The sequence below is a fragment of the Armigeres subalbatus genome, chromosome 2 (genome assembly GCF_024139115.2).
Source record: "Armigeres subalbatus isolate Guangzhou_Male chromosome 2, GZ_Asu_2, whole genome shotgun sequence".
Classification (NCBI taxonomy): domain Eukaryota; kingdom Metazoa; phylum Arthropoda; class Insecta; order Diptera; family Culicidae; genus Armigeres; species Armigeres subalbatus.
Genome location: NC_085140.1, coordinates 104332206 through 104343365, shown reverse-complemented (window position 1 = coordinate 104343365; position 11160 = coordinate 104332206). Strand labels below are relative to the sequence as shown.

The following is an 11160-nucleotide window of genomic DNA, read 5'->3' as shown; positions in this document are numbered from 1 at the left end:
GCAATTAACTTTGATTGAACTGAATAATTAGAGTTTCATCTAGACGATTCGTTTTGAAGAAATATCGATTTTTAAAAAGGTGTGGCATCTCACCCGGATTTACCCTATACAATTTAATTAAGTACTTAATTTTAAAACATAATTGGAAAGGATCTTACCGAAATTCCCAGTATCCGAACTTTGAATATATTAAATGTGCTTCAATTCAATAAAAATCCTGACTTCGCAACGCGCAATCCTGAAAACAGTCGTACGAAAATGATGTCGAGTCGAGATTCGCAATAACGCCTATGAGACTAGAAATAAATATTCCCTGTCTTTCTCATGACTAATATACAATTCGAGAATATATCCAGCGTCTTCCTACGTAGAGAACGAGGAAGCTCTTGAAAGAGTAAATCCAATCACATTGAGAAAATAACCATCTACAAACAAGAACGCCATTATTTGAGGTCCCAAAACATGAATGAAGAAAAAACTCAAAATATGGTGGTGCTGACAGTTCCTAATGGAGGCACATGCTCAAGTGTGTTTGAATTCGCAACCGAGAATAATTGAACCCGTCGGTCGGTCACAGAAACGCTGACTCCGCTAAATAATGACTAGTCTCTTTGAAATGCTCATTAGGGGTAGAAGCATTGCTAGTAGATTCCTATTCGCCAGATCAAGTAACTCTGCTCGCTTGAACTGGAGCTCTACAATTTCCGTAGCCAGATTCAGTAGTGACATCGACAATAGTGATTCCAATCGAAGTGAAGATCTTTTCCGATATCATCTCCAACTAGTGCAGCAACTGCGTCGCACTTTAGAGCTACAAAGCCTAGACATGGACGCCCTCAATGGTAAGTGCAGAAGTATATTTCTACATCTGAGCAGGGTATTAGATCTATATGATATGGATTCGGAAGCTAACCTCCGCAGATCACGACCCAGTGCCATTGAGTTGCAAAGTGGTGACACTGCAGGTTGTGTTGCGAAGTTGCCCAACGGACACAGCACACACAGACCCAAGATATCAACTTACCAAGCAGTGACCCTACCCCTAATGCAGAATGTAATCGGATGATCATCATCGTTCGCTTATTGAATCATATTTACCTACCGGCCATAAGTCCCTAATCGGTATACTATGCCGAAAATATCATAAGAAAACTCTTGAAACGCGCCACACTGAGTATGTTGACAATATTCTGTCGTCAAGCTCACGACTTTTTACTTACTTTTATCCTAACATTACACGTGTTGTGGGGCTGAAGCAGCTCTCAACATACAAGATTCAGCTCGTCACTCAGTGTACCTAAGACCATTGCGAGCCCGCAACTTGGTTGGCACTAGTGCTCGTACCCTTACGCGCTGCGCTATCGAAGGCAGTAACTATAAATTTGCTAGTTCATTATTGTCGAGCCGAAAGACGGAACCGGTTCGAGACATCACCTGTAGGCATATCCATGAGAAAGAAAAGAGGATTCCAACCGTGAGGGTCTTGTTGTAAGTGGCATGACTGTGGGGAGTATGGAAAGAAGCTTCATTTTTTATTTGAAATCGAAACGAAGATAATGATTTATTTTACTCTAACGTTTGATTGCTTTTAGGAAATTTGAGAAGTAATGTTATTCTTGTTTTTTTACAAACCAGATTTAAAAATAATGCTGTCATTTTATCGTTGGTTCTGGCGACGCATTCCCCAAAATTTGGTAGATTTGCGCTTGTGGTGCGTTTCAGTTCATCTTTCATTTCAAGAGATCTGAATTGATTAAACAAACGCCAAACATGCCATGAATGAGCCACACTTGAATACATTAGATTTGGCAATCCAACCACCAACTTTGTCACCGTGACTCTTGAAACGGTAAACCATGAATTGCATAATTTGTTGGGATAGGGAGCTATCAATCGTTCTTACCCAGTTAATCGGACTACTGCGGTGAGCCGGGCATATATACAGAATGTTGATTGAACAGAACATTAGTCTCGATAAGGAACTATCGTCTACAAGAAGGCGTGGGTAGAAAATTTATTTATATTCCCAGGGAAATTATGTGAGATTTTTTTTGTAAAGTTAATAAAAAAGAACTTGAAGGTAGTCACAAGCTGTCTGATGCAACCAGCAGCTTTAAGAATTAAAGTATTGATACTGTAGACTTTTCTATTTTGTACAGTATCACAAAATAACGGTGCGGATTTTAATTGAACATATATTTCAATCACGCGAACTGAAAACTTTTTTTTAATGCTAGGAAGATTCTGTGAGCAAGATGGGTAAAGCAGAAAAAAAATGTACGCCACATGAGATGAAAAGAAGAACAAAATTCAAACCAAACGAACCATTTGTGTAGGTCTCTTCTCAGTTTTTTTTAATGATAATGTTTAGTTAAACTTGTAGAACATCAAGATCTGAACTGCACAATCTGTAGAACTAATTAAACATGTTTTGCAATTGCCACTTACGGCTTTAAATGCTGTGCAAACCAGTTTCATCTGTTTTCATCTGTAAATCAGTGCCATTCCAGACACGAGAGGGGAATTATAGGGCCACGATTGCGGTAGCCATATTCGAGCTTTACGATACTTGTTAATAATCTGGTTGTGAAATACAATTTTAATGCTTCTAACATGCGTATAACAATTAATTCGCGAAACATATATTCATTCGCCATTTACATCCCTTTGGTTATGTATGTTTGGCTTATTTTTGGCTGATATGTCCAACGTAAGTACCTTCAATCCTATATATAATTTATTTTCGTGTCATTGCTATGTACAGCGTTCAAACCATTTAAACTGATTGAAACAACCGCATTTTTTGTTGTCAACGAATACAGCGTGAACACGCACGAACTGGTTCATTATTCACAACGCATGCTAATTGCAATTTTTAAATGCATCTATTATTGGTAAATAATTCGGTTTGGGTATCTAAAATCAACATACCTGTGGTAACGGGTCAAGAGAGTGTCCGCCGCGCCGGTGAAGTACCCGAAAAGAGCTACGAAACCATTTTTTGGTCGGACCTAATTTGATGGAATCAAGTATGCCACGAACGTAATGTCAATAAATATACACCATGGTAACGTTGTGGGAACTTTTCTCCTACAGCTACTTATTATTGGTAGAGAAAAACATGTTTTAATCGCTTTATTGGGTCACTTTTGAGTGACATTTTTATGTTTATGGCGCTCTTGACTCATATTATTGATTTTTCTACGTGATTTGTCTCATTCGTGTCAACTTTTCGATGAATCAAACATTTTCACAGATTTTATCGATTTGATCATACCCCATGATGAATTCCAAACTAAACTGGTCTTCAAATTCAGGTGAAGATCGATACACATGAGATCAAGTATAAGAATTTCTACACTGAAATTTCAAATTGCATCTACGTAAGTAAAATGTGTTGAAATTAAAGATTCTTTCATCAAATTTTCAGTAGTTCAATATGGCACAGGTGAAAATATAATTATAAATTGTAAGTTTCAAGCTTCAAATTTGGAAAGGATGGTTAGTTGGACACCTACCTAAGAAAGATGCAGATATTTCTACGACCTGCATTACTAAGAACTATACTCGTCAAAAATTGGTCTCTTAACCTTCCGGAACTCGCACTGTTGTAAAAAGTACAATACATTGAGTAAAAGTGAGATATCTTTTCAGTCAGGTTTGCACCAAACCACCATGTATTCTTAAAAACCCAGATTAATCCACCTGGCGGTGATGGTGCCTTTCTCGACCTTCATAAAATGATTTTGCTTGAAAGTAGATGAGCAAGTAGCTAGGAGTAAAAAAGAAAAACTTCTTTGTCCGTTCGATGAAAATCGGATTATTTCAAGCAAAGATATTGTACATCCAGTTAAAAACGCGAGATCTCGGTTCGGTTTTCAACTTGATCTACAATATGCTAATAAGAATTTCGACAATTTTTTTCCTTTTCCAATCTTTTTGATGTACATACCCCTGTTTTATTTTACCCAGTTATATATTTTAAGGATATCACATTTGGATGTTTGTTAAACTGAAGCTCTGACTACACAAAAAGAAAACGGAAATGTCAGTCCCATCGAGCGAGCGGAGGGCAATATTTGTTATGGTATAAATCTCATGACCGTCCTTCTGCCAAACTCCCGTATGAAGAGGGAGGGAAGTGTATCAGTGTGGAAGCATCCGATAGTTCGTTTTCAGAGAGAAATTATAGCCTTTCGGTACAACTTTGTTGCACAAGAAAGGCAAAAAGTATATTGGTTGAGGATAAGTGCCTGAAAAATGAGTGACATTTTTTACGCGATTTTTACGCATAAATTTGTATTTTGGCCATAACTTCCTATCCCATAGTCCGACCTGGCCAATTTTCAATAGGAAACAATGGGAAAGGATTCTGCGTCGAATGCAACTTATTGCGTGTAAATCGATCAAGGTTAGGTGTCCGAAAAATGAGTGACATTTTTTGTGATTTTTTTATTAAAAAAAGGTAGTTTGGTCATAACTTCCGATCCCATAGTCCGACCTGGCAAATTTTCAATAGTAAACAATGGGAAGGGATTATGCGTCGAATGCAATTTGTTGCGAGTAAATCGGTTCAGGATTAGTGCCCGACAAATGAGTGACATTTTTTACGCGATTTTCACGTATAAATTTGTATTTTGGCCATAACTTCCGATCCCATAGTCCGACCTGACTAATTTTCAATAGGAAGCAATGGGGAAGGATTCTGCGTCGAATTCAATTTGTTGCGAGCAAATCGGTTGAGGATAAGTACCCGAAAAATGGAGACATTTTTTACGCGATTTTTACGTATAAATTTGTATTTTGGCCATAACTTCCGATCCCATAGTCCGACCTGGCCAATTTTCAATAGGAAACAATGGGAAAGGATTCTGCGTCGAATGCATTTTGTTGCGAGCAAATCGGTTGAGGATAAGTGCCTGAAAAATGAGTGACATTTTTTGCGTCGTTTTGTGCGCACACACACACACACACACCGCGGAGGGTTACTACCCCGAACAAGGGTAGTGGGGCTGGGAAGCTGAACCCCGGCCAGGTACCTCCAAAACCGGGGGAGGAAGGACCTGGAAAGGTCCGTCCACTCAGGAAAGACGGTGGTAAGGGGTTACAGCAGGCTGAGAGTTCTCAGCCGCACCAGACCAGGGAAATAGAGGGGGATGACGCCTCCTGGACCCTGGTCAAGAACAAGAGGAAACTGAAGACGTCAAGGGCCGAAAAGAAGGCCCAGGCGAATGAGGGTAGCAAGAAGTCTAGAGTAGGCGCCAATCGCTCCAGGGGCGATGCCCTAGTCATCACGGCGAACGAGGCTAAGTACTCGGACGTTTTGAAGGCGAAGAGGAGTGACGTCAAGCTCGGTGAACTCGGCGCCAACGTACGTCGAATAAGACGTACCCGGATGGGCCAGATGATCCTCGAGCAAAAGGGTGCCGCCTACAAGAAGTTGGCGGAGGAAGTTCTAGGCGAGACGGTCAAGGTGAGGGCACTCACTACGGAGGTGAATCTAAGGGTTAAAGACCTGGACGAGATCACCGAAGTCGAAGAGCTCGTCACGGCATTGCGTCGACAGTATGAAGTGGAGACTGGGAACGGACGCCTCCAAGGTAGTCAAGTTAGGGAGCGTCAAGGTGGGATGGTCGGTATGCCCTGTGGGCATATACGAGCAACCCGAAGTTTGCTTCAAGTGCCTGGAACCGGGGCACAAGCAATGGGACTGCAAAGGCTCTGACAAAAGCAATCTCTGCCGACGCTGCGGATTGGAGGGACATAAGGCACGAATCTATGACAAAAGGTCGAAAGTCAAAAGGTCGAAAGGACAAAAGGTCGAAAAAACAAAAGGTCGAAAGGACAAAACGTCGAAAGGGACAGAAGGTGAAAGGAAAAAAGGTCGAAAGGGCAAAAGGTCGAAAGGACAAAAGGTCGAAAGGAACAAAAGGTCGAAAAGGACTAAAGGTCGAAAAGGACAAAAAGGTCGAAAGGGACAAAATGTCGATTGAAAACAAGTTGATAACAAGTTTTGTGTATTCCAAAGGAATTTGTGAAATGCGTCAAGCAGAAATTACACACTTATCTCATTAATAAAAGTCGAAGAATGAGCAATTTTCAAAGAAGGAGTAATGTCTATGAAACAATTATATGAATATATAGATAGTTCTAATTGTTGATTGTTGAAGATTGTTGAATTATGAAATGAATAAAACCTGTATTGTGCGAGACAGAGTTGTCCTACACAGTTTTTCACAATTTTTAACAATTAAATAAAATTCATTCAATGAGTGCAAATATTAGATGGATATCTAGGTTTTCTAAATGTTACTTTGATCTGTCAAAACAGTGCACGCCTCAGCCACGCAGACGCGTGCATTAAAAATACACCTGCGTTCAATACACGCCGGTGCATTTGATGTGCGGAGTGAGCAATTTTGACAAACCGAAGTGACATTTAGAAAACTCAAACATCCATCTATTAGTTGTACTCACTGAATGAATTTTATTTAATTGTTAAAAATTGTGAGAAAATAAAAGAGCATACACAACTGTGTGGGTGGTGCGAGCTTGATTCTACTCTGGTGCGGTGCGATAACTATGGCGCGAGATTGATTCTCTCCGTTTCAGTTTCTTGTCTATTTCGCCTTTTTGATCTCATTGAAATTTTTTTCTTTCGACCTTTTGTCCCGTTCGATGTTTTGTCCTTTCGACCTTTTGTCCTTTTCGACCTTTTGTCCCTTCGACCTTTTGTCCTTTCGACCTTTTGTCCTTTCGACCTTTTGTCCCTAGCCCATAAGGCACAATGCTGCACGAACCATCCCAACTGTTTGATTTGTTCCCGCAAAGCTGTGAACAGCAAGCACCCCATGGGGGGTTCGATGTGCCCGGCGTTTAAGTGTGCTTCAAAATCAAAGTGCAGGTAACGCAGCTGGCTTGCTCGGCCTCGCCCGAGTGTTTGGTGTGCGCAGGTTTAGAGGAAACGGCGAAACACGTGTTCAAGACAAAATTTTCAAAACGACTTATCTGCTTTTGTAAACAAAGATTCAAACGACGATTTGACGAAACTGATAGCTCTCCCACGCAAACTAACACCATCAATAGGTAAATGAAGGCTTCCGCTACCCGATGATGGTGTTGGTTTGGGTGGGAGAGCTATCAGATTCGTCAAATTGTCGTTTGAATCTTTGTTTACGAAAGCAGATAAGTCTTTTTGAAAATTTTGTCTTGTGTTGTTCGTGTGCTCACGTTTTCGCGCAATACGTGATCACATGCTTGCCACATGTGGTCTGGACACTACCCCGGACAACCTAGTTCGGAGGATGTGTAAAGATGAAGTTGGCTGAAACGCCGTTTTATCGGCTATCGCCCAAATCGTCTCGGAGCTACACAGAAGGTGGTGCGTGGACTCAAGGATGGCTAGTTCAGGCGCAAATAAGAGGTGGTCCAAGGGATCGGAGTCGGCTTCATGGGTCATACCGGTGGTCATGCTTTGTGGTCGAACTCGATCCTTTTATCGAACAAGTGGCCGTGCGAAGAACAACATGGTATCGTCGCTTTCGCGGCGTCGGTCAACCGGGCGGGTTCCGAGCCCGAGGACGGAAAGGGGTCCTCTTCAAGACTAGGGCAGGCGTAGGCACCGCGTCGGCAAGTCTCTCTGTGTGCTGGCGAATAGGCCCTAGCGCAGAAAGGTCATTTTGGGGTTCACGCGGCATCATCATTCGTGATACCAGTCGTGCAGAGGGAAGCAGGCGCGAAGTCGACCCTTCCCACCTTCCGAGGACATAGGGCGTGGTAAGGCCACCTGGAAAGCCGGCAACGCGCTGGCACGATACCATGGTGTTCTTCTAAAAAAGCTAGTTACGATGTTCGGTGCTGCAAGGACACGCAGCTAACCTCGAGGGTGCGTTGTGCACTGGCCCCTCTTTGAAGCATTACTTTCTGGTTGTACCGAAGGGACTATGGGCTTGGCGGCAATGGAAACGGTTTAGCGGGTCGGGGATGTAGTCCTGTCTCCCTCGGTGATCCCTAATCCCGCACTTCCTGGTCAACCCAGGATGTCTGTTGAGCAGATTCCCCCTCCATTGCTTAGGAAGAAAAAAAACACACACACACACAGACATCACCTCAATTCGTCGAACTGAGTCGATTGGTGTATAACACTATGGGTCTCCGGGCCTTCTATAAAAAGTTTGTTTTTGGAGCGATCATATAGCCTTTAGGGGAAACTGGACACACGTGATCCCCGGGGACACATGATCCCCCCTGTTTTCTCGAAACTTAATAATATTTTTATACCACTGATGTGTGTGAACAGATCCGTTAGACATATAATTGAATCTGAGTAACATTTGATGTTACTTCCTTTATGTATATGTGTTTTAGAAAGGTTTTATTATTTTAGTGTTCTCAATTCTTTTTTTCTGCAAAGGTAAAAAGTTTAATAACTTTGAATATATCCAACCAAAACGTGTCAAATTTTTACTGGACGTAGTTTTATTATTGCAGAATTGAATAAGCTCATTAAATTGATTATTTCTCATTTCACATTGAATGGAGAAATAAATCAAGATAAATACTCAACATGGACACACTTGATCCCCCACAGTTTGGACACACTTGATCCCGATATTGCATATATTAAGGCGTTTGTTGTATTCCATTGCATTTATTGTATTACATGCAACTTATTGATCTGTTATAATTCTTTTCAGGTTTAAAAGTTTAAACAGATTTATTTACTTCCTTCAATTTTATCATTCAACACGCCTACACGTATTTTGAATTTGCCAATAGCCTTATCTGATTACCTAGAACAAAGTGTAGTTAAACATACTTAACTTTCAATTAATTGCATATTATTCGGCAACTCGGCCGTACGAAAACCATTTTTTTTGTTAAATATCTTGGCTGTGCATATGCCAAAATTGATATGAAATTTGCGAAAAAGACACGTGCCTCCAAGACACGTGGATTCTTTTTCGCAAATTTCATATCAATTTGTCCATTTCGAAACATATGCTGTGCATTAGGGTGGTTCAAAAATCGATTTTGCTCCACAGTGCTCATCTGATTCTTTACCATGGTCTGAGTGTTCTCTGAAAATTTGAGCTCATTTGGATTAAAACTGATTTAGAACAAGCCGTTGCAAGTTTGCATGCAAATTAGTATGAAGAAATTTATTTTTTTCATTATACTGTTAATGACGTTTTCCCATCAAGCGCATGTTGAAAGAAAACCTACATAGCTAAAAGGAATACTCAACAGCTTTCACTCAGTGAAAACCGCATCTCAATTAATCGTTCCAATAATTATTAATGGAATTTTATCTATACCAAAGACTAATTAAGACGTCACTGTAGAGCTCATTCGAGGGACCACTTCTAGTACTGCATTTGGTCCCTCGGTACCCAGGTTTGACGTCTTGATGAATACCTTTTCTTCCATCAGCTTTGCAATGCAGTAGCCTATGGCAACAAGCCAAAGTTTGTTATGAACAGTTACGATTGTTTTGGTAAATATGTTTCGAGCAAATCCCCAGAAAGAAATATCAGCGCCAAATATACTCTCGATCTCTCGATGTGATCGATATCAAGATGAAGAACCCTGATCGATACTGGATTACATTGAGGAAATGGTACTATTGCGGCCAGAGATTGAGCCCTACGTTGTGTGGAAATCATTGGTTTGGCAGCGGTGGGGAACTATAAACAAGATAAACAATTTACAAAAAAAAATACGGACTATGATTTGCTTTCTATAGGCAGGAAGGATAATTAAACAGACAATACAATTAACGAATGTAGGCATTTATTTGTCGCGCAGTTTTGTGATGCTGTTTTTGCGCGCACTGCCTGCTTCTCACCATTGCGTTAAGTGAATGGAACAATGGGCGCATTATGAATTTTTTTATTCCGTGCGCGCTATAACATGATGTTGAAGCCGTCGATAGTTTGAGTGCAAACAGGTATTCTGTGCAAAACCGTTGAGAAACGTAAGGTAAGAATTATTAGATTTCATAAAAAAATCCTTTAAAAACATTTTAAAGCGGCTTCTCTTTTAGGGCCTATTAAAAAACTTGTGCAAGGATGATCGAAAAGTCGTCTACGAAGCCCTTGGAGTAACCGAAAAGAGCACGAAACGAGGCTGCGTTCACACGTGATCAATTTGACATCTTGTCACCCTTACGATGATTGGTAGTGATGCAATAAACGGTGGATCATTACAATACTTTTCACTCTACCCATAATTGGAATTACACACAGATTCTAAAGCTCGTAACTCGTAACATACAGTACAAAAAGTATATCTGATATATTTGCCGCTCCTAATGACTCAAAACAAACGCTTCTCCCCACACATTCACGATAAGTAATGTTTTGCAATGTACGTCATGCTGTTCAATCAACATTTCATAAATGGAATAAAAATTTCAATGACTTTTCTACTGCCGCCCAGAATCAAAACGTGGTTGGAAAGGCAGAGAAATCCAAAACATAGATTGAAGTCTAAATGACGATAGGTATATTGTGTGATGTCGTAGATAGATCTATTGAGTCATTTTCAGTCGGAGAAGCAATCGTTTTATGTAAAGATTAAGTGGTCAAACTATTTGAAGTAGTATGTGTAGACTTTGGGTGAATTTATGAGCAAAATAATGTAAAGGTAGGAATAGGTTTTCTGAAGATTTCTAAAATTTAAAAACCATTCTTAATATATAATAAAAATATTTTGTTTTACTGTAAAAACGCTTGTAATCTAGTATTTTGTAGCAATAGGTGAATTCGAGAATTCCGTGAATTAACCTCGGGAGAATCTTCGAAGCTGCCAAAAAACAATGGGAAAAAATATTACACGCACAGAAATGTATTGTAGAAACAACAATATTTCGGGTTGAATTCAACAATAAATATTGTTAGCTCAGGGCTAATAATATTTACCGTTTGAAATAATCCATAATATTGTTGTTTCTACAATCACAACAATCAAAGGTTCAACTCACGTTATTGTTGAAACAACAATATTATTGTTGAAATAATTGTAGCTTTATTATTGTTTCAATATATGAATACAGTAGATTCAACAATATAATATTGTTGATGCAATAATGATTTATATATAGTTTATATTTTTTTCTTTTTTAGATTAAAGAAAATAAGAAACAAATGAATGTTGAGA

General features: G+C 39.9%; 1 protein-coding gene across 2 annotated transcripts in view; it reads left to right on the top strand.

The window, feature by feature from the left end:
• Nucleotides 1-811: 811 nt before the first annotated feature.
• Nucleotides 812-11160, top strand: part of LOC134210562 (85/88 kDa calcium-independent phospholipase A2) — a 53358-nt gene continuing 43009 nt past the window's right edge. For both annotated transcript variants that reach the window (XM_062686628.1, XM_062686625.1), the window contains exon 1: nt 812-842. In XM_062686628.1, the coding sequence (XP_062542612.1) occupies nt 827-842 (16 nt within the window). In that variant the 5' untranslated portion in view covers nt 812-826. The remainder of the gene's footprint in view (nt 843-11160) is intronic.